This window comes from Coregonus lavaretus (assembly GCF_964263955.1).
Source record: "Coregonus lavaretus genome assembly, chromosome: 30".
NCBI classification, from domain to species: Eukaryota; Metazoa; Chordata; class Actinopteri; order Salmoniformes; family Salmonidae; genus Coregonus; species Coregonus lavaretus.
This window is the reverse complement of record NC_140017.1, coordinates 37633141-37657257: the sequence shown is the minus strand read 5'-3', so window position 1 is coordinate 37657257 and position 24117 is coordinate 37633141. Positions and strand designations below refer to the sequence as shown.

Below are 24117 nucleotides of genomic sequence, written 5' to 3'. Positions count from 1 at the left end.
TAGGTACGTATACTACAGTACAAGTATATATATATGGGGGGGGCGCTTGATAGCTAGCTAGGTGATGCATGTTCTGGATGTTGCTTTAAGAGCCACTATGCTCCGCCTGAATATTAACACGCATGTCTTGCGGTACGGTTTTGGTAGCATTAAAATAACCTTATCTTTCATATCGGCGAGAAATAACTTTTTTTTTAATCACACAATTCCCACACGGCCATATTTCCATGTTACAGAGCTTGTTCACTGAAAACAGACAGAAGACACAGTCGACTACCTGCGCCTCCGAACACCTGTATGTAAAGGGAAGACCGATGCAACAACGTGTTGTCACTGAAATATACTGTCGGCTGCAACTGTTAAAACCGGTTAAAACAGTGTACATTAACTGTGTATGAAAGTAGATGGATTTATGTTTCTAGAACCGTACCGCAATTGAGAATCGATTCGCGTTTAGATTCGTCCTTTAAACAGAATATGTAAGGTCCTTGGACTAAGGAGTAACGTTAGGCTCCTTTAGTCCAACGTTGGGCTAGTTGGTTAGTATAACTACCTCGACAAGACTGCTCCTCGGGGGAACCTTTTTATAGGGAGGACATTTCTTCTTGGCTCCCCTGTCTGTTTCAGATGGACTCGGCTCCAGTTCACGCTTCCTCTTCTCGCTCGTCCCCGGTGAATGATGCTCCGATTGCCATTTCTTTAAAACGCTTACAGATTCCTCTATCCTGAGAAATAGTCGATAGCACTTAGCACAAATTCTGCCCGACTTCACCCCTGGTGCTTCAGTTAGCACTAAACCAGTGGCAAGGAATCTGTCACACAACTTTTTTTCCTTTGAGGCTTTGGGATTGTCAAATATTCTTCGTGTTGCCTGTAATGTCCCCTTGATGAGCAGATTTTGTCCGCAGAGCCGACAGGTGTTCTGTATGGATGGATATGGGTCTGATATACCTTGAAAACTATGTAGAACTAACGTCTGGCTGCAAAGAGCTAGGCCTACGGCTGCCATTGTTGTTTGTTTACATCCTTCTGAACGCACCAAAGATGGTTCACTCGCCGTTTACAAAAAGGGTCATTTCCGGTCTACTTAACTAGACGTGTCTCCTATAGACAGCAGTCCAATAGCAGCTGGGTCTGGGCTCCTTCTTAGTTCATTGACTTTCATCAAAGATTATGGCTACACTGACAAGTTACATGTCCCTCCGCCCTAACAATGGGAGTCGTTAGTCCACAAAGCGACACGGCTCCGGTCGATCCTTTCTTTGGATTGGTGGATACATCATCATTTTTCGTCCGTCTGCAAACACTTCGGTAAATCGACGCTTCGGAAATACGTCATTTGCTTTGATCCTTTGATTGGTCTCTGGCTCCCCCCCTGTGGATACAGTTGAAGTCGACAGTATGCAATATGCTACAGTTATAACACTGTACATTTATTCTTCGTGTGTGGTCTTCCGCTTGACTATCAGTTCATAGTTTTATGACCAGATCCTCAATCGAAAGTCCAATTTAATGTCTTGGGTTGCACCTGGACTACCGTAGCTACCGCAAGATAGGGCAACTTCAACCTAGCCGCATACCTGGTCACCAGCATGGTTCAGGGACAATTTCTGTTGCTAAGTCAGAGTTTCCTGTGACGGGAAGAGGAAGAGCCTTTCGACAGGTTCGGTTCTTATTATAGCTCCGTGAGATAGCAAACCCTTCGGTGACTGCCATAATGTGTACATCCCTATACTACCGATTCGGGATTCTATAGCCGCATATATCCACTTCATAAATAAAAGTCGGTAATACATTTCGAGATATCTTCGCTATTGGTAGCTAGAGGTCGCTGAAAGGTTGCATCATCTTTGTTACCGGGTGAGCGCTGTCTGATCCGGAGCCACAATCAGAGGCTAACAATTCGGATTACATTGGTGACAGGGGAAGAGGGACGATATGGTCCTATTAGTAACTGACTGAATATGGGACAAGAGGTTTTTGTTTATTGGCCCAACATCATAGGTGAGAGAAAAAAAAGTTTTTGTCTCTTACCAGAGACCTATGGCAAGATAAATGTATAGTAAGCAAGAAGCATAAGTAATGGATGCTCCATTGATTAAATAATGTACATAATGTATTATTAGTTGTACACTTTACTAATTTCTAACAGTATTCTTGATTTTTCTCATGTTCATTCTTCATTCTGGTTACAGGTTATATCCGCCTAGTCCTTATACTTTCTGCTTGGACTGCCTTCAACAATCCACCCGTGTTTCTCTCCACCTACTCCATCTCTATCATTCTAGATGGTAAATAATAAAATAAAATAAAATCTTCAAAGTCATGTTTAAACATGAAATATCATGCTAAAATGATCTTGATTGCGATATGCCTATTTAACAGTAGTCCAAAGTTTGTGTGCAAATTCCATTGACCTATCAGTTTACACTTTATGACCGAATCCTCAATTCCAAGTTAAATCACATTACAGTAACGTCCAGTTGCACCTGTGTATATTTATGGCTATTGAACAGTAGCCCACAGTTTCTGTGTTTTTTGTTACCACATTAACATATGTAGTTCCTGTGTTGTCCAGGGCTGGATGGATGGCTAGCTCGGAGGCTTGGGCAGACCTCCAGGTTTGGGGCCTGGTTAGACGTGGTGATAGACAACCTTGGGAGAAGCATGGTGTGGAACCAGCTGTATGAAGTAGGTAGGCTATGTACCTTCAAGACAGAGGCTGAGTCCCAAATGCCACCCGATTCCCCATAAAGTGCACTACTTTTGACCAGAGCCTTATGGATAGTAATGCACTACATAGAGAATAGGGGGCATTTGTAGCCCACAAATGGTGAGTGCACCGTGAACCATCAGATCCTCCTCTCCACCCTCTCAGGGCTGGGCGTCTCATGCTCTGCACACTCTTGGATTACATCCTACCTGGCAGGCCGCTCCTACCAGGTGATGTGGAGAGGATCTGTGTCCGTACCACGTGCTATATTTAAGTGTTTTTTTTAGTTGTAGAGCCCCTGCCCATCTTCCCAAAATGTCTGAAACCCTACCTCTTTGAAGAGTATCTTAAATAACTCTCATGGCGCCCCTGACGCCCTCCCTCCCAATTAAAAAATGACAATAATACAGTTATAAAAGACACTAGTCTTTTCCAACTAGCACTGACTTTGCTGATAACTTCTTTGTTGAGGGAAAAATATACTTGATACGATTGTGATGTGCTGTTGTCTCACCTAGCGATCTTAACATGAATTCACTAACTAAGTCACTCTGGATAAGAGTGTCTGCTAAATGACTCCAATGTCTAAATATGTTTCTTAAACACTGAGCACTACCGAAAACATGTCTCTCTTTCTGTGCAAACGTTGAACTTGTTGTACCTTGAGGCAGCTTTCAGTTGTGCACTTTTCGTCATGTAATGGCAATGTTCACTAAATAACAAGTATAGTAAGTAACTGCAGTGCAACACATGAGACATCAAGAGTTTATTATGTCCTGCCAGTCTTCCTTGTGTAGGCCCTGGTATGCCAGCGTCCATATAATGTTCTGTTCTGTTCTAGTGGGGCTGGCTGGTGTCTTCAGTGGAGTGGTGTGTGTTTGTGTGTAACCACACTGCCCGTGGTGCCCAGTGGAAGAGCAGCTTTACAGACAGCCCTCTGTGGGTACAGACCATCATGGCCAAAGGTAAAGGGCTAATCCACTATACTGGATGTCTGAAGCCAGCCTTTAGTCTATGACAGGTTTTTCAGAAACGTTTCACAGAAGTTGTCTGCCAAAATAAGACATTCTAATAAGGTGTTCTCTGCTGTAGCTACCAGTCATGTTTTGGTTCATCTCAATGAACGATATATTTGAACTTAGAAAATTGAATAAGATGAACCTGATCCTAGACACTGAGACACTTTTGAATACAGACCCTGGATTTCAGACTGAAGTGAATGGAAAGATCCTGGAACATTCTCTCTCATGTTGCTAGGGAGATCCTGGAACATTCTCTCTCATGTTGCTAGGGAGATCCTGGAACATTCTCTCTCATGTTGCTAGGGTTTCGGACGCCCCTGGGGACGTGGGTGATTGGTGGTTTACATGGCCTACCCCTGTGGCTGTATGGGTACCAGCGGGGGGTCCTCACCCACCCCCTCTGTGCCCCCCTCTGGCTGCAGACACTGGGGACTCTGATCCTGGCAGGAGGGAGGCTCCTGGGTGTCTCAGTGGAGGTAAGACAACTGACTGATGGGACTACACTGACGTAAACACACATACACGTTGACACTTTCTTTACCCCCCTTTCTCTCCGTCTCTCCAGATATGGTGCATATGGGCTCACATTAAATACCTTACCAAAGATGAGGTGGAGGAACAGAGGGAGTGAGAATGACAGAATACTGAAGCACTCTGTTCTACGCTGCTGATAAAGCCTCAGGAACTCCTATTTTGACAGGGTCCAAATGTGCTGTAAACAAAAAAGCAACATTCATTTAAAACCGAGTTTTGATTAAAAGAGACAAAATGAAAAGTGAAGAGCACTTATAAACGGAAGTAAACAAACTACTACTACATGTTGCTATGATTTGACCTGTTCTACATGTTGCTATGATTTGACCTGTTCTACATGTTGCTATGATTTGACCTGTTCTACATGTTGCTATGATTTGACCTGTTCTACATGTTGCTATGATTTGACCTGTTCTACATGTTGCTATGATTTGACCTTTTGACCTGTTCTATACTCTTAGCAAAAGCAATGAGCTGAATCTATCCATGAAGGTGGTTGCAACACATGAATATTCACTTTTGACCTACAGTACTGTATACCATATGTATCTATTTTAAACGTTTTATAGGTGGTTGTCCCACTGGCTATCATAAGTTGAATGCACCAATTTTGTAAGTCGCTCTGGATAAGAGCGTCTGCTAAATGACTTAAATGTAAATAAAGGCCTCATAATCATTGTCTAAACGTTTGAAATGGTTTTATAAAATGGTTTCATATTTAAACAAACAGTATTTGCTGCACAATGAAGTTGCTTTGATTCTTTTACAATTGTTGCATCTTCATGTTTTGATTCTCTAGCCACGTAAATTCCCACGGGGGACCAGTATGAAAAATAAAATAAAATAAAAGATAATGTAAGTCGCACTGGATAAGAGCGTCTGCTAAATGACTAAACATGTAAAACTATTCTGACAGAGAAAAACAAGAGGGGATATAGTTAGACAATATGTATCCCTATAAGGGATATACTTTACTATGTAGCTCTCATTCTCATTATTTTATACAGACAGCAATTCAGACCATTCTGTTATGAACATACAATGTCATTTTAATTGGAGGAGGTGCAGGAGATCAGTAATATATAAATCCCACCAATCATGATTCATTATCCCATACGCTCTATGTTTATTTGAGTGGTGGGGTTCACTCACTGGCACTGCAAACATTGGCCGTACGAAGCGATGCACGTCTAGCCAGATTGGTTTGTGCCATCATGTCAACTCCCTTGGCATGACAAGGAGGGGCATGATGGTACCCAGGCTAGCGATGCACTTTTGTCACGTTCCTTAAAACGTTCCAATTAAACATCTCTGTTGTGTCTTGAGTTTTTAGCCCCGTTTATACCTGGTTCTAACATGCGTATTTTGTCCTGATCTTGTCCACATTCTGATTGTGCCTACATTTTTAGACAGATGTAGACTATCAAAAGAGACATTGTGATCAGCATTGTGTCTGGAAGTGTAGAAAGATCTGGACACAGAAACCATTTCAGTCATAATTATTCCACCCTCGAGTCATCGACAGGTGGCACCATTGACTTGACTACGTCAATATGCGTCTTACAATAAATAAATATTATTCTGAAAGAATAGCTGTGAAATAATTTGCATAGAGGAAGGGACCAGGAAATCTGGTCACAGTGCAGACTCAGTGGACGGACAACAGATACATTTTAGTACCATGTGTAGACATATTTCTGGAAGTGTGGACACAATCAGAATGTAGACAAGGTCAGGACAAAGGACACAAGTTAGCACCAAGTATAAACGGGGCTTAAGACAACACTAAAGCAGGTTGAGAAATAACTTAATTTGTAGATCTGTGAATGAAAGGTCTCCATCAAGAGAACCTCTGGGGCTGCATCCCAAATTATAACCTATTCCCTACATAGTGGACTACTTTTGACCAGGGACCATAGGGCTCTATGTGGATGACGGATCACCACCTCAAGCTGAACCTCGGCAAGACGGAGCTCCTCTTCCTCCCGGGGAAGGACTGCCCGTTCCATGATCTCGCCATCACGGTTGAGAACTCCGTTGTGTCCTCCTCCCAGAGTGTTTGAGGAGTCTCCCACATGCCTTTTGGCGAACACCAAACGTGCTTGCTTATTTTTTTCTTTAAGCAATGGCTTTTTTTCTGGCCACTCTTCCGTAAAGCCCAGCTCTGTGGAGTGTACGGCTTAAAGTGGTCCTATGGACAGATACTCCAATCTCCGCTGTGGAGCTTTGCAGCTCCTTCAGGGTTATCTTTGGTCTTTTTGTTGCCTCTCTGATTAATGCCCTCCTTGCCTGGTCCGTGAGTTTTGGTGGGCGGCCCTCTCTTGGCAGGTTTGTTGTGGTGCCATATTCTTTCAATTTTTAAATAATGGATTTAATGGTGCTCCGTGGAATATTCAAAGTTTCTGATATTTTTTTATAACCCAACCCTGATATGTACTTCTCCACAACTTTGTCCCTGACCTGTTTGGAGAGCTCCTTGGTCTTCATGGTGCCGCTTGGTGGTGTTGCAGACTCTGGGGCCTTTCAGAACAGGTGTATATATACTGAGATCATGTGACAGATCATGTGACACTTAGATTGCACACAGGTGGACTTTATTTAACTAATTATGTGACTTCTGAAAGTAATTGGTTGCACCAGATCTTATTCAGGGGCTTCATAGCAAAGGGGGTGAATACATATGCACGCACCACTTTTCTGTTATTTATATTTTAGAATTTTTCTTAACAAGTTATTTTTTAAATTTCACTTCACCAATTTGGACTATTTTGTGTATGTCCATTACATGAAATCCAAATAAAAATCCATTTAAATTACAGGTTGTAATGCAACAAAATAGGAAAAACGCCAAGGGGGATGAATACTTTTGCAAGGCACTGTATGGGGGCGAAACAGACGGGGGGCTGGCTTAGATTGTTGACAACATGTGAACTATATTTAGTCTCCAATGTTTATATAAAAACATACATTTTCACAATGAGCACTTGTATCTCAAATACATTGTGACAGTTGTTGGTTAGCCATCTAGTGAATTTTTTGCCATATTAGCATTGACGTGAAATCAGTCAAAAACATCTCAAAACAAGACATGGTATCAAGAACAAGATGAAATGAGCTGAAATGAGCCACTTACAGTTTCTTGTCATTGTTGCATTCTGTTATTTTTTACAGTGGTGCCAAGATGGAGGCGTGGTGGCTTCCAAACAGCGCCCCCATCAGTCATCTAGTGTTTATAGAAATCATTACACTTTTCTGTTTTCGTTTCATTTGCCCTCCTTTATGGTGACATCTGGGAGGGAGGGTGTCCCAAATGGCTCCCTATTTATGGTGCACTACTGTTGACCAGGGCCCATAGGAAATACTCCCACTATGTAAGGAATAGGGTGCCATTTTGGGACACATCCTCAGAGTCACTGGTGTGTGGTCACGTGGCTGTTGAGTGAATACAACGAAGGGGCTGTGGTGTATTCCATGTCTCCAAAAAAGGAGCTGAGCGAAGAGACGTTCAGAGCTACACTGGTTGAGGGAGCAGAGTAGAGACATTCAGAGCTACACTGGTTCAGGGAGCAGAGTAGAGACGTTCAGAGCTACGCTGGTTCAGGGAGCAGAGTAGAGAGACGTTCAGAGCTACGCTGGTTCAGGGAGCAGAGTAGAGACGTTCAGAGCTACACTGGTTCAGGGAGCAGAGTAGAGACGTTCAGAGCTACACTGGTTCAGGGAGCAGAGTAGAGAGACGTTCAGAGCTACACTGGTTCAGGGAGCAGAGTAGAGAGACGTTCAGAGCTACGCTGGTTCAGGGAGCAGAGTAGAGAGACGTTCAGAGCTACACTGGTTCAGGGAGCAGAGTAGAGAGACGTTCAGAGCTACGCTGGTTCAGGGAGCAGAGTAGAGAGACGTTCAGAGCTACACTGGTTCAGGGAGCAGAGTAGAGAGACGTTCAGAGCTACGCTGGTTCAGGGAGCAGAGTAGAGAGACGTTCAGAGCTACACTGGTTCAGGGAGCAGAGTAGAGAGACGTTCAGAGCTACACTGGTTCAGGGAGCAGAGTAGAGAGACGTTCAGAGCTACACTGGTTCAGGGAGCAGAGTAGAGACGTTCAGAGCTACGCTGGTTCAGGGAGCAGAGTAGAGACGTTCAGAGCTACGCTGGTTCAGGGAGCAGAGTAGAGACGTTCAGAGCTACACTGGTTCAAGGAGCAGAGTGGAGAGACGTTCAGAGCTACACTGGTTCAGGGAGCAGAGTAGAGACGTTCAGAGCTACACTGGTTCAAGGAGCAGAGTAGAGAGACGTTCAGAGCTACACTGGTTCAGGGAGCAGAGTAGAGAGACGTTCAGAGCTACACTGGTTCAGGGAGCAGAGTAGAGAGACGTTCAGAGCTACACTGGTTCAGGGAGCAGAGTAGAGACGTTCAGAGCTACACTGGTTCAGGGAGAAGAGTAGAGAGATGTTCAGAGCTACACTGGTTCAGGGAGCAGAGTAGAGAGATGTTCAGAGCTACACTGGTTCAGATACAAATGAAAAAAGGCAAAGAAAGATAATAAGAAACAAATTAAAAAGAGATTTCTGTGAAGAAAGTCAAATAAATAGTTAGCTCCTTGGATTGGATTAGTGTGACGAGGTTGGTGAACCAGTCCCATCCTGGATGCTCCTTGGATTGGATTAGTGTGACGAGGTTGGTGAACCAGTCCCATCCTGGATGCTCCTTGGATTGGATTAGTGTGACGAGGTTGGTGAACCAGTCCCATCCTGGATGCTCCTTGGATTGGATTAGTGTGACGAGGTTGGTGAACCAGTCCCATCCTGGATGCTCCTTGGATTGGATTAGTGTGACGAGGTTGGTGAACCAGTCCCATCCTGGATGCTCCTTGGATTGGATTAGTGTGACGAGGTTGGTGAACCAGTCCCATCCTGGATGCTCCTTGGATTGGATTAGTGTGACGAGGTTGGTGAACCAGTCCCATCCTGGATGCTCCTTGGATTGGATTAGTGTGACGAGGTTGGTGAACCAGTCCCATCCTGGATGCTCCTCGCTCCCTATAGAACATGACATGAACCTGTATGAAGACCCTGAGACTCTACCGACCATCCGACCATCCGACCATCCGACCATCCATCGCCATCGGTAAGTGTGTGTGTTTGAATGTCTGTATATACAGTGCATTCGGGAAAGTATTCAGACCACTTGACCTTTTTCCACATTTTGTTACGTTACAGCCTTATTCTAAAATGTATTCAATTGTTTTTTCCCCTCATCAATCTACACACAACACCCCATAATGACAAAGCAAAACTAGGTTTTAATTTGTAAAATTGTATTACAAATAAAAAACGGAAATATCAAATTTACATAAGTATTCAGACCCTTTACTCAGTACTTTGTTGAAGCATCTTTTCCGGCGATTACAGCCTTGAGTCTTCTTGGGTATGACGCTACAAGCTTGGCACACCTGTATTTGGGGAGTTTCTCCCATTCTTCTCTGCAGATCCTCTCAAGCTCTGTCAGGTTGGATGGGGAGTGTCGCTGCACAGCTATTTTCAGGTCTCTCCAAAGATGTTCGATCGGGTTCAAGTCCGGGCTCTGGCTGGGCCACTCAAGGACATTCAGAGACTTGTCCCGAAGCCACTCCTGCATTGTCTTGGCTGTGTGCTTAGGATCGTTGTCCTGTTGGAAGGTGAACCTTTGCCCCTCACCCCTGCTGATGCCCTCAACTTCCTGATTCTCTTCAACCCAAGTGCCGCTTTTGACACAGTGAGTCATCAGATCCTCCTCACCAGGCTTGAGGGTCTGGGTTTTGAGGGCACCGCGCTCTCCTGGCTACAATCATACCTCACAAACCGACTACATCTCCCTCAATGGCTACACCTCAGACTAAGCTGCAGTTCTACAGGGTGTCCCCCAGGGCTCTGTGCTGGGTCCCCTAACCCTAACCCTAACTCTTCATCACCTACATCTTGGTCACATCCTCCGTTGCTTCAACCTTGACTTCCACTGCTATGCCGATGACACACAGATCAGCACCAAATCCCTCCTCAACCCACCTCTGACCCACGTTGAATCCTGCCTCTCTGAAATAAAAACATGGATGCAACAACACTTCCTCAAGCTCAACAGTGATAGAACCGAACTCTTCCTCATAGACACCAAATCCACCCTCACCAAAGCTGGCAACTTCACCCTCACCATTGACGACACTACGGTCTCTCCTTCCCTCCACACACCCTTGCAATTTCTGAGGCTGGTAACTCTAATGAACTTATCCTCTGCAGCAGAGGTAACTCTGGGTCTTCCATTCCTGTGGCGGTCCTCATGAGAACCAGTTTCGTTATAGCGCTTGATGGTTTTTGCGACTGCACTTGAAGAAACTTTCAAAGTTCTTGAAATTTTCCATATTGACTGACTTTCATGTCTTAAAGTAATTATGGACTGTCGTTATTTGAGCTGTTCTTGCCATAATATGGACTTGGTCTTTTACCAAATAGGGCTTATCTTCTGTATACCCCCCCGACCTTGTCACAACACTACTGATTGGCTCAAACGCATTAAGAACGAAAGAAATTCCACAAATGAACTTTTAAGAAGGCACACCTGTTAATTGAAATGCATTCCAGGTGACTACCTCATGAAGCTGGTTGAGAGAATGGCAAGAGTGTGTCAAGCTGTCATCGAGGCAAAGGGTGGCTATTTGAAGAAACTCAAATATAAAATATATTTTGATTTGTTTAACACTTTTTTGGTTACTACATGATTCCATATGTGTTATTTCATCGTTTTGATGTCTTCACTATTATTCTACAATGTAGAAAATAGTAAAAATAAAGAAAACCCTTGAATGAGTAGGTGTGTCCAAACCTTTGACTGGTAGTGTATGTATATACTGTATTCTATACTATTCTACTTTATCTTAGTCACTGCCGCTTTGTCATTGCTCGTCCATATATGTATATATTCTTAATTCCATTCCTTACTTATATTTGTGTGTATTGGGTATATGTTGAGAAATTGTTAGATATTACTTGTTAGATACTACTGCACTGTCGGAGCTAGAATCACAAGCATTTCGCTACACCAGCAATAACATCTGCTAAACACGTGTATGTGACCAATACAATTTGATAAGATTTGTTCACCAGCACCCGCCAGCAATTGCTAATAACCCATCCGCAACCGACCGACTATAAGTGATGAAGTGAAAATCTGAGGCCTTTTGCTTCCAGCTCAGAGGGAAAAAGAGAACGATTCAAGGGGATTGATTAGACAAAAACAACCACTGGCTGTCAGCCAATCAGCATTCAGGGCTCGAACCACCCAGTTTATAAACAAAAACAAACAATCTCATGTTTTGTCCTTCATCCCCGATCGTTTGCAAGATCCCTCTCTACTGCTCTCTCAATTCAAATCAAGGGACTTTATTGACATGGGGAACATATGTTAACATTGCCAAAGCAAGTGAAATAGATAATAAACTAAAGTGAACAGTAAATATTACACTCTCTCTGCTCCCGACCAATGACTATATGAAGCTTCCGACCAATGACTTTATCACACAACGTGCCCACGGTTGCCACCTTCTGTACAGGTATCGTTGGTACAGGACAGGTATAATACAGTATCGTTGGTAAAGGACAGGTATAATACAGTATCGTTGGTACAGGACAGGTTAATACAGTATCGTTGGTACAGGACAGGTTAATACAGTATCGTTGGTACAGGACAGGTTAATACAGTATCGTTGGTACAGGACAGGTTAATACAGTATCGTTGGTAAAGGACAGGTATAATACAGTATCGTTGGTACAGGACAGGTTAATACAGTATCGTTGGTACAGGACAGGTTAATACAGTATCGTTGGTAAAGGACAGGTTAATACAGTATCGTTGGTACAGGACAGGTTAATACAGTATCGTTGGTACAGGACAGGTATAATACAGTATCGTTGGTACAGGACAGGTTAATACAGTATCGTTGGTACAGGACAGGTTAATACAGTATTGTTGGTAAAGGACAGGTATAATACAGTGTCGTTGTCACAGATCAGGTGGCATTCTAGGTTGTCTTTTTTGCAGTTTCGCTGTTCATTGGGAATAGGGTGCCATTTGTGACGTATGCTTTCTTCTGGGACAGTGTAATGTACTGAGTTCGTGGGTGCTGTGCACATCCTAAATGTCTCCTCTGGTCCTGTGCCAAAATGTGTTGTAACTGGTATTCTTTCAATTAGATTTCTATCTTAAATTCCATCTTTATGAAAGTGTATATACAGTAATTGTTATTGAGCTACATGGTGTACTTTGAAACCCCCCCCAAATAAGTCAAGAAGACACCACTAAGAAAGCATATTTTTATTTCATATAATTTTCCAATTCAAAACAAGTGGTGTTTCTTTTCCAAATGAACACTGTAGACATGCACTAGTTGCTGCCAGCACAGCTATGTCAGCGCCAAGCAGGGCAGGATACCATCACGCAACTAAATGAACCTGGAAAATGAATCACTTTACCTGGAAACCAAGAAGACTCGAGGCTGTAATCACTGCCAAAGGTGCTTCAACAAAGTACTGAGTAAAGGGTCTGAATACTTATGTAAATGTTATATTTACATTTTTATGTATTTTTTAATTTGCAAAAAATGTCTAAACTAGTTTTTTGCTTTGTCATTATGGGGTATTGTGTGTAGATTGATGAGGGGAAGAAAAAAAAAACGATTTTAATCAATTTTAGAACAAGGCTGTAACATAATAAAATGTGGAAAAGTCAAGGGGTCTGAATACTTTCCGAATGCACTGTCGTCAAAAGTAGTGCACTACATATGGAATAGGGTGCAATTTGCGGAAACCACCAATAATTTTCCTAAAAACATTATGCAAAAAACCATCACCAACAAAGTAACAGAAAATATGTTCTGGCAGAATGTCACACAGCAGTAGCACTTCACCTAAAAAAAAAGGACATTTTTAAATCCAACAAAACGGAGTAAAAATAACTAAAACAAATACAGGCCTACTAGGAAATAAAAACAACAAATAAAAACGCTACAAATTGCCAGTTAAAATTGCACTTTGGTCTAGAAAAACTAAAAACTACACACGGAAAATGCTGAATATTTTAACGAGAGCTTGTCATGTGGCAGTCGGCAGACCTTTCCTAAAAACACCAGTACTGTCAAACGTCTGATGCACTGTAATCACAGCAGCAGCTACGTGAGGAAAAACGGGTCAAATTAATGACACAATGCTTTTAACTTGATCACATCATTCATACATGAAAGTAACATCCGTGTAGGTAAATGAAGAGTCTGACTGCTTTTTAAATAGAACATTGATGTCACTCAAAAGAAGTCAAGCTTATCAGTCCTACTCCCAAGTCAAATCAACTTGAGAATCAAATAAAAGTTATTTTAAGTAACACCTTTTCCCCCAGTATTCTTCCCGAATTCAAACCCCTCTAAAAAACTAAAAAACTAATGTATATTGACAACTAGCTAGTTCCCAACAACCATTTTCTCTAAGACCACTGCAGACAGCAGAACCCCTGGACTCAACTGGAGCGTGTGTATTTCCCTACAGTTCATTTTCTGCAGATGTTGTTGTTGTTGGGGGGTAAAACATAGCAGAAAGGGACAAATAGGCAAAGCATTGCGGTTACAGGTAATGGCCACAAGGTGTCATGTGATCTCATCTGACAGAGGGAACAACAACATCCTGACTGACTATATTATACAGTTCACCTTCTTCAACTATTAATGAATTATTAGTTCATTAGTTTTAACTGTAACAGCACCTTCAGTTTGGGATGATCTCATTCAATATGTGAAGAAATAACAGAATACACAAATCGAAAACACAACACATATAAATCCCATTTTAAAACCAGGATTGGCATAGTGAAACCATAAAGGGGGATTGAATGTCAAGATTATGACAATATCAAGTGAATATCAAGATTATTAGGACAACGTGTGAATTTAGGTGATGGCGGAAATGTATTGAATCTAAAATGGTTGGTTATCCTCTTCTGTAGCTTCTACAATAGTCAAATAAAACAATGTATAAAAATATATTGCTTTACTTTAAAGTAAGTAACACATGTACTTATCAATGAACCCCACGTCAAGATTTGCAGAATATTTACAGATTGGACAAATTCATACTTTGGGTGATTTTCTGTCCGCAAAACAGCACTAAACTCTGCAAAAAAACAAAACAAAAAAAATCTTCACGATGTCATAGTGGGAGTGAGAGATATCTTATAGCTTTATGTGGACTTTCATGCGTTGCAATCACCAGATGCAGTATTCCAAACGATTTTTTTGGAAGTGTCCGTCGACCCCAAATGTTTTGGTTATTTTTGGGAAACTTTTTAATGCGTCGCAAGAGCTGTTTTGCAGCCAGAAAATTGTTTTCCTTTCTTTTACATCAGAGTTACTTACGGAGGGTTAAAAAAATAATTAAAATGACAGACCAGCACTTAAAATCATTCTCCACCCATCCCAGGGAACAGAGTAAGCTGAAAGAAAACAGAGAGGAGTAAAGAGAGTGCACAACACAATGCCAATATGCAATTCATCAACGTGGCCAGTAGGTGTCACTCCAGAGACAGACTACGATCCTGAAAGTGACTGGTCTCTCAGTCAGTAGTCGTTTGTAAAAGGTTGTGGAAGAAGAGGCAGAATGTTATTGTCTGTCTTGTGTCCCTGTTTGTCCATCTGCAGAGTGTGTGAGAGAGGGTGTGTGTGTGAGTCTCTCTCTCAGCACACACAGACGGTGGCCTTGCCGCGTTGCTGCTGGAGTAGCGTGGGGGGCGGAGTCGGAGTCTGTTTCTGGTCCTTTCCTCCACTGCCTTTTGCCCCCGCTGCTCCTGCCAGCGTTCTCGCGCCATTCTTCCTCCGGGTCCTCTTGGCGGACGGGACGGGGTTGGCCGACGTCTCATCCAGCGTCCGTTTGCCGCCGTGTGTCCTGGCAGTGACATCGCTAAGCTCCTCCCCCGGGGTGGGGCTGTCTGTCGTCAAGGGAAAACCGGTGCGGGAGTCGTCGTCCGAGTCGGAGAGGGGCGGGCCGAAGGGATCTGATAGGGCCAGGGCGTACAGGCTGCTCCCTGATAGGCCGTTTCCCCGCTCCAGGGTCGGGAGGAGCTCACACACAGCAGACGGCATGTCCATGTCTGGAACCTAGAGAGGTGGGGGGAGGTGGGGAGGGGAGCGACAGAGGGAGAGAGGGAGAGCGAGAGAGAGAGAGAGACAGAGAGAGAGACAGAGCGAGAGAGAGAGAGAGACAGAGAGAGAGGGGGAGAGAGGGAGAGAGAGGGAGAGGGGGAGAGAGAGCGAGAGGGAGGGAGAGAGCGAGAGGGGGAGAGAGAGGGGGAGAGAGAGGGGGGGGAGAGAGGGGGGAGAGAGAGGGGGGAGAGAGAGGGGGGAGAGAGAGAGAGGGAGAGGGAGAGAGGGAGGGAGAGAGAGGGGGGGAGAGAGAGAGGGGGGAGAGGGGGGAGAGAGAGAGGCATTTCATACAGTAGTAACGTAGTAATGAAGTAGTAATTATGATTTAGCCTTTGTCCCAAATTGCTCCCTATTTTCCCATAGGGCCCTGGTCAAAAGCAGTGCACTATATAGGGAATAGAAACCATTTGGGACACAGTCTTACGAGTCCCTCTGCTCTGTACCTTGATGAGTGGTGTGTTGGAGCGGGAGCCCGATGTGGGGCCACAGTGCTGTCCCTCGGCCAGGTTGAGCAGCACCTCCTCATGGTGGAGGGGCTCCTGGGGGACGCCGGGCTCCTGCAGGGCGATCACGATGGCCGACGTGTTGTCCGCACGCAGCATCCTCTGGCGCCACCTCAGGAGGGCGTGGCTCACCAGCTGGCGAGCGCTGGACACCCCGCACGACGCCTAAGGTTGTTTACAGTAGTTGTGTGGTTTTTTAATGTATCATCATGTTGGTATTCAAATAATTACGGAGGTCCTACCTAAAGGGAGGTGCTACCCTAAACCAATAAGAAACAGATTTGTTTTGTTTCTCATTGCAAAAATGTTTTACCCTGGTGAACAGGACGTAGCACCACAACTCACCATGGCCTCATCGTTATCCTGGCACATGGAGACGGCGTCCTGGGGGGGCACCATGTTCCACAGCCCGTCACTGCCCAGGATGATGTAACGGTGTTTATGGGGGTCAAGGGTCAGCACACAGGTGTCTGGCTCCGGGGACACCACAAACTCTCCGCTGTAGAAGTCATAGCTCCACAGGTCCCCTATAGTGACAGAATCATTAAATAAAGGTTATGGAACACTGGATACCAAGGGGACAGGAGACGTGAAGGGAGGGGGTTTACCCACTGGATACCAAGGGGACAGGAGACGTGAAGGGAGGGGGTTTACCCACTGGATACCAAGGGGAAAGGAGACGTGAAGGGAGGGGGTTTTACCCACTGGATACCAAGGGGACAGGAGACGTGAAGGGAGGGGGTTTTACACACTGGATAACAAGGGGAAAGGAGACGTGAAGGGAGGGGGTTTTACACACTGGATAACAAGGGGAAAGGAGACGTGAAGGGAGGGGGTTTACCCACTGGATACCAAGGGGAAAGGAGACGTGAAGGGAGGGGGTTTACCCACTGGATACCAAGGGGAAAGGAGACGTGAAGGGAGGGGGTTTTACCCACTGGATACCAAGGGGACAGGAGACGTGAAGGGAGGGGGTTTACACACTGGATAACAAGGGGACAGGAGACGTGAAGGGAGGGGGTTTACCCACTGGATACCAAGGGGACAGGAGACGTGAAGGGAGGGGGTTTACCCACTGGATACCAAGGGGACAGGAGACGTGAAGGGAGGGGGTTTACCCACTGGATAACAAGGGGACAGGAGATGTGAAGGGAGGGGGTTTACCCACTGGATACCAAGGGGACAGGAGACGTGAAGGGAGGGGGTTTACCCACTGGATACCAAGGGGACAGGAGACGTGAAGGGAGGGGGTTTACCCACTGGATACCAAGGGGAAAGGAGACGTGAAGGGAGGGGGTTTACACACTGGATACCAAGGGGACAGGAGACGTGAAGGGAGGGGGTTTTACACACTGGATAACAAGGGGACAGGAGACGTGAAGGGAGGGGGTTTACCCACTGGATAACAAGGGGACAGGAGACGTGAAGGGAGGGGGTTTACCCACTGGATACCAAGGGGAAAGGAGACGTGAAGGGAGGGGGTTTAAGGGGAAAGGAGACGTGAAGGGAGGGGGTTTACCCACTGGATACCAAGGGGACAGGAGACGTGAAGGGAGGGGGTTTACCCACTGGATAACAAGGGGAAAGGAGACGTGAAGGGAGGGGGTTTACCCACTGGATACCAAGGGGACAGGAGACGTGAAGGGAGGGGGTTTTACACACTGGATAACAAGGGGAAAGGAGACGTGAAGGGAGGGGGTTTTACACACTGGATAACAAGGGGAAAGGAGACATGAAGGGAGGGCGTTTACCCAATGGATAACAAGGGGAAAGGAGACGTGAAGGGAGGGGGTTTACCCACTGGATAACAAGGGGAAAGGAGACGTGAAGGGAGGGGGTTTACCCACTGGATACCAAGGGGAAAGGAGACGTGAAGGGAGGGGGTTTACCCACTGGATACCAAGGGGAAAGGAGACGTGAAGGGAGGGGGTTTTACCCACTGGATACCAAGGGGACAGGAGACGTGAAGGGAGGGGGTTTACACACTGGATAACAAGGGGACAGGAGACGTGAAGGGAGGGGGTTTACCCACTGGATACCAAGGGGACAGGAGACGTGAAGGGAGGGGGTTTTACCCACTGGATACCAAGGGGACAGGAGACGTGAAGGGAGGGGGTTTACCCACTGGATACCAAGGGGACAGGAGACGTGAAGGGAGGGGGTTTACCCACTGGATACCAAGGGGACAGGAGACGTGAAGGGAGGGGGTTTACCCACTGGATACCAAGGGGAAAGGAGACGTGAAGGGAGGGGGTTTACACACTGGATACCAAGGGGAAAGGAGACGTGAAGGGAGGGGGTTTACCCACTGGATACCAAGGGGAAAGGAGACGTGAAGGGAGGGGGTTTACACACTGGATAACAAGGGGAAAGGAGACGTGAAGGGAGGGGGTTTTACCCACTGGATAACAAGGGGAAAGGAGACGTGAAGGGAGGGGGTTTACCCACTGGATACCAAGGGGACAGGAGACGTGAAGGGAGGGGGTTTACCCACTGGATACCAAGGGGACAGGAGACGTGAAGGGAGGGGGTTTACCCACTGGATACCAAGGGGACAGGAGACGTGAAGGGAGGGGGTTTACCCACTGGATACCAAGGGGACAGGAGACGTGAAGGGAGGGGGTTTTACCCACTGGATACCAAGGGGACAGGAGACGTGAAGGGAGGGGGTTTACCCACTGGATACCAAGGGGACAGGAGACGTGAAGGGAGGGGGTTTTACACACTGGATAACAAGGGGAAAGGAGACGTGAAGGGAGGGGGTTTACCCACTGGATAACAAGGGGACAGGAGACGTGAAGGGAGGGGGTTTTACACACTGGATAACAAGGGGAAAGGAGACGTGAAGGGAGGGGGTTTACCCACTGGATAACAAGGGGAAAGGAGACGTGAAGGGAGGGGGTTTACCCACTGGATACCAAGGGGAAAGGAGACGTGAAGGGAGGGGGTTTACCCACTGGATACCAAGGGGACAGGAGATGTGAAGGGAGGGGGTTTACCCACTGGATAACAAGGGGAAAGGAGACGTGAAGGGAGGGGGTTTACCCACTGGATAACAAGGGGACAGGAGACGTGAAGGGAGGGGGTTTTACACACTGGATACCAAGGGGAAAGGAGACGTGAAGGGAGGGGGTTTACACACTGGATAACAAGGGGAAAGGAGACGTGAAGGGAGGGGGTTTACCCACTGGATACCAAGGGGACAGGAGACGTGAAGGGAGGGGGTTTACCCACTGGATACCAAGGGGACAGGAGACGTGAAGGGAGGGGGTTTTACACACTGGATAACAAGGGGAAAGGAGACGTGAAGGGAGGGGGTTTACCCACTGGATAACAAGGGGAAAGGAGACGTGAAGGGAGGGGGTTTTACCCACTGGATAACAAGGGGAAAGGAGACGTGAAGGGAGGGGGTTTACCCACTGGATAACAAGGGGACAGGAGACGTGAAGGGAGGGGGTTTTACACACTGGATACCAAGGGGAAAGGAGACGTGAAGGGAGGGGGTTTACACACTGGATAACAAGGGGAAAGGAGACGTGAAGGGAGGGGGTTTACCCACTGGATACCAAGGTAAAGGAGACGTGAAGGGAGGGGGTTTACCCACTGGATAACAAGGGGACAGGAGACGTGAAGGGAGGGGGTTTACCCACTGGATACCAAGGGGACAGGAGACGTGAAGGGAGGGGGTTTACACACTGGATAACAAGGGGAAAGGAGACGTGAAGGGAGGGGGTTTACCCACTGGATACCAAGGGGACAGGAGACGTGAAGGGAGGGGGTTTACCCACTGGATACCAAGGGGAAAGGAGACGTGAAGGGAGGGAGTTTTACCCACTGGATACCAAGGGGACAGGAGACGTGAAGGGAGGGGGTTTACACACTGGATACCAAGGGGACAGGAGACGTGAAGGGAGGGGGTTTACACACTGGATACCAAGGGGACAGGAGACGTGAAGGGAGGGGGTTTACACACTGGATACCAAGGGGACAGGAGACGTGAAGGGAGGGGGTTTAAGGGGAAAGGAGACGTGAAGGGAGGGGGTTTTACCCACTGGATACCAAGGGGAAAGGAGACGTGAAGGGAGGGGGTTTTACCCACTGGATAACAAGGGGAAAGGAGACGTGAAGGGAGGGGGTTTTACCCACTGGATAACAAGGGGACAGGAGATGTGAAGGGAGGGGTTTTACCCACTGGATACCAAGGGGACAGGAGACGTGAAGGGAGGGGGTTTAAGGGGAAAGGAGACGTGAAGGGAGGGGGTTTAAGGGGAAAGGAGACGTGAAGGGAGGGGGTTTAAGGGGAAAGGAGACGTGAAGGGAGGGGGGTTTAAGGGGAAAGGAGACGTGAAGGGAGGGGGTTTTACCCACTGGATACCAAGGGGAAAGGAGACGTGAAGGGAGGGGGTTTACCCACTGGATACCAAGGGGACAGGAGACGTGAAGGGAGGGGGTTTACCCACTGGATACCAAGGGGACAGGAGACGTGAAGGGAGGGGGTTTTACACACTGGATACCAAGGGGAAAGGAGACGTGAAGGGAGGGGGTTTACCCACTGGATACCAAGGGGACAGGAGACGTGAAGGGAGGGGGTTTACCCACTGGATACCAAGGGGACAGGAGATGTGAAGGGAGGGGGTTTTACACACTGGATAACAAGGGGAAAGGAGACGTGAAGGGAGGGGGTTTTACACACTGGATAACAAGGGGAAAGGAGACGTGAAGGGAGGGGGTTTACCCACTGGATAACAAGGGGAAAGGAGACGTGAAGGGAGGGGGTTTACCCACTGGATAACAAGGGGAAAGGAGACGTGAAGGGAGGGGGTTTACCCACTGGATAACAAGGGGACAGGAGACGTGAAGGGAGGGGGTTTAAGGGGAAAGGAGACGTGAAGGGAGGGGGTTTAAGGGGACAGGAGACGTGAAGGGAGGGGGTTTAAGGGGAAAGGAGACGTGAAGGGAGGGGTTTTACCCACTGGATACCAAGGGGAAAGGAGACGTGAAGGGAGGGGGTTTTACCCACTGGATACCAAGGGGACAGGAGACGTGAAGGGAGGGGTTTTACCCACTGGATACCAAGGGGAAAGGAGACGTGAAGGGAGGGGGTTTTACCCACTGGATACCAAGGGGAAAGGAGACGTGAAGGGAGGGGGTTTACCCACTGGATACCAAGGGGACAGGAGACGTGAAGGGAGGGGGTTTTACACACTGGATAACAAGGGGAAAGGAGACGTGAAGGGAGGGGGTTTTACACACTGGATAACAAGGGGAAAGGAGACGTGAAGGGAGGGGGTTTACCCACTGGATAACAAGGGGAAAGGAGACGTGAAGGGAGGGGGTTTACCCACTGGATAACAAGGGGAAAGGAGACGTGAAGGGAGGGGGTTTACCCACTGGATACCAAGGGGACAGGAGACGTGAAGGGAGGGGGTTTTACCCACTGGATACCAAGGGGAAAGGAGACGTGAAGGGAGGGGGTTTACCCACTGGATACCAAGGGGACAGGAGACGTGAAGGGAGGGGGTTTACCCACTGGATACCAAGGGGAAAGGAGACGTGAAGGGAGGGGGTTTTACCCACTGGATACCAAGGGGAAAGGAGACGTGAAGGGAGGGGGTTTACCCACTGGATACCAAGGGGACAGGAGACGTGAAGGGAGGGGGTTTACCCACTGGATAACAAGGGGACAGGAGACGTGAAGGGAGGGGGTTTACCCACTGGATAACAAGGGGACAGGAGACGTGAAGGGAGGGGGTTTACCCACTGGATAACAAGGGGAAAGGAGACGTGAAGGGAGGGGGTTTACACACTGGATACCAAGGGGACAGGAGACGTGAAGGGAGGGGGTTTTACACACTGGATAACAAGGGGACAGGAGACGTGAAGGGAGGGGGTTTACCCACTGGATACCAAGGGGAAAGGAGACGTGAAGGGAGGGGGTTTACCCACTGGATACCAAGGGGAAAGGAGACGTGAAGGGAGGGGGTTTTACCCACTGGATACCAAGGGGACAGGAGACGTGAAGGGAGGGGGTTTACACACTGGATAACAAGGGGACAGGAGACGTGAAGGGAGGGGGTTTACCCACTGGATACCAAGGGGACAGGAGACGTGAAGGGAGGGGGTTTTACCCACTGGATACCAAGGGGACAGGAGACGTGAAGGGAGGGGGTTTACCCACTGGATACCAAGGGGACAGGAGACGTGAAGGGAGGGGGTTTACCCACTGGATACCAAGGGGACAGGAGACGTGAAGGGAGGGGGTTTACCCACTGGATACCAAGGGGAAAGGAGACGTGAAGGGAGGGGGTTTACACACTGGATACCAAGGGGAAAGGAGACGTGAAGGGAGGGGGTTTACCCACTGGATACCAAGGGGAAAGGAGACGTGAAGGGAGGGGGTTTACACACTGGATACCAAGGGGACAGGAGACGTGAAGGGAGGGGGTTTTACACACTGGATAACAAGGGGAAAGGAGACGTGAAGGGAGGGGGTTTTACCCACTGGATAACAAGGGGAAAGGAGACGTGAAGGGAGGGGGTTTACCCACTGGATACCAAGGGGACAGGAGACGTGAAGGGAGGGGGTTTACCCACTGGATACCAAGGGGACAGGAGACGTGAAGGGAGGGGGTTTACCCACTGGATACCAAGGGGACAGGAGACGTGAAGGGAGGGGGTTTACCCACTGGATACCAAGGGGACAGGAGACGTGAAGGGAGGGGGTTTTACCCACTGGATACCAAGGGGACAGGAGACGTGAAGGGAGGGGGTTTACCCACTGGATACCAAGGGGACAGGAGACGTGAAGGGAGGGGGTTTTACACACTGGATAACAAGGGGAAAGGAGACGTGAAGGGAGGGGGTTTACCCACTGGATAACAAGGGGACAGGAGACGTGAAGGGAGGGGGTTTTACACACTGGATAACAAGGGGAAAGGAGACGTGAAGGGAGGGGGTTTACCCACTGGATAACAAGGGGAAAGGAGACGTGAAGGGAGGGGGTTTACCCACTGGATACCAAGGGGAAAGGAGACGTGAAGGGAGGGGGTTTACCCACTGGATACCAAGGGGACAGGAGATGTGAAGGGAGGGGGTTTACCCACTGGATAACAAGGGGAAAGGAGACGTGAAGGGAGGGGGTTTACCCACTGGATAACAAGGGGACAGGAGACGTGAAGGGAGGGGGTTTACACACTGGATACCAAGGGGAAAGGAGACGTGAAGGGAGGGGGTTTACACACTGGATAACAAGGGGAAAGGAGACGTGAAGGGAGGGGGTTTACCCACTGGATACCAAGGGGACAGGAGACGTGAAGGGAGGGGGTTTACCCACTGGATACCAAGGGGACAGGAGACGTGAAGGGAGGGGGTTTTACACACTGGATAACAAGGGGAAAGGAGACGTGAAGGGAGGGGGTTTACCCACTGGATAACAAGGGGAAAGGAGACGTGAAGGGAGGGGGTTTTACCCACTGGATAACAAGGGGAAAGGAGACGTGAAGGGAGGGGGTTTACCCACTGGATAACAAGGGGACAGGAGACGTGAAGGGAGGGGGTTTTACACACTGGATACCAAGGGGAAAGGAGACGTGAAGGGAGGGGGTTTACACACTGGATAACAAGGGGAAAGGAGACGTGAAGGGAGGGGGTTTACCCACTGGATACCAAGGTAAAGGAGACGTGAAGGGAGGGGGTTTACCCACTGGATAACAAGGGGACAGGAGACGTGAAGGGAGGGGGTTTACCCACTGGATACCAAGGGGACAGGAGACGTGAAGGGAGGGGGTTTACACACTGGATAACAAGGGGAAAGGAGACGTGAAGGGAGGGGGTTTACCCACTGGATACCAAGGGGACAGGAGACGTGAAGGGAGGGGGTTTACCCACTGGATACCAAGGGGAAAGGAGACGTGAAGGGAGGGAGTTTTACCCACTGGATACCAAGGGGACAGGAGACGTGAAGGGAGGGGGTTTACACACTGGATACCAAGGGGACAGGAGACGTGAAGGGAGGGGGTTTACACACTGGATACCAAGGGGACAGGAGAAGTGAAGGGAGGGGGTTTACCCACTGGATACCAAGGGGACAGGAGACGTGAAGGGAGGGGGTTTACACACTGGATACCAAGGGGACAGGAG

The 24117-nt window shown here is 47.6% G+C and overlaps 2 protein-coding genes across 3 annotated transcripts in view; one reads left to right on the top strand and one right to left on the bottom strand.

Annotated features, from left to right (window-relative positions):
* Positions 1-1346: 1346 nt before the first annotated feature.
* On the top strand, positions 1347-4948 carry LOC311105560 (uncharacterized protein). Of its 2 annotated transcripts, none has more exons than XM_084147738.1 (6): positions 1347-2004; positions 2196-2291; positions 2579-2691; positions 3555-3678; positions 4039-4211; positions 4301-4948. In XM_084147738.1, the coding sequence occupies exons 1-6, from the start codon at positions 1965-1967 to the stop codon at positions 4364-4366; spliced, it is 612 nt and encodes a 203-aa protein (XP_084003864.1). In that variant the 5' UTR covers positions 1347-1964; the 3' UTR covers positions 4367-4948. The 2 variants fall into 2 exon arrangements, with proteins under 2 accessions (XP_084003864.1, XP_084003865.1); XM_084147739.1 differs by having other exon boundaries at positions 1380-2004; positions 4005-4211.
* Positions 4949-12592: 7644 nt separating this feature from the next.
* The window catches only part of LOC311105440 (protein phosphatase 1D-like), a 30577-nt gene continuing 19052 nt past the window's right edge, over positions 12593-24117 (bottom strand). The window contains exons 4-6 of the mRNA XM_084147590.1: positions 16324-16505; positions 15919-16143; positions 12593-15430 (exon numbers count right to left, since the gene is read on the bottom strand). Of these exons, the coding sequence (XP_084003716.1) occupies positions 15011-15430; positions 15919-16143; positions 16324-16505 (827 nt within the window). The 3' untranslated portion in view covers positions 12593-15010. The remainder of the gene's footprint in view (positions 15431-15918; positions 16144-16323; positions 16506-24117) is intronic.

Bases quoted from the DNA above. Each gene is read 5' to 3' on its own strand.
- LOC311105560 (XM_084147738.1), top strand. From the start codon at position 1,965: ATGGGACAAGAGGTTTTTGTTTATTGGCCCAACATCATAG. The intron at 2,005-2,195 runs GTGAGAGAAAAA...TTCTGGTTACAG, and splicing joins TTATTGGCCCAACATCATAG to GTTATATCCGCCTAGTCCTT. The intron at 2,292-2,578 runs GTAAATAATAAA...TGTGTTGTCCAG, and splicing joins CATCTCTATCATTCTAGATG to GGCTGGATGGATGGCTAGCT.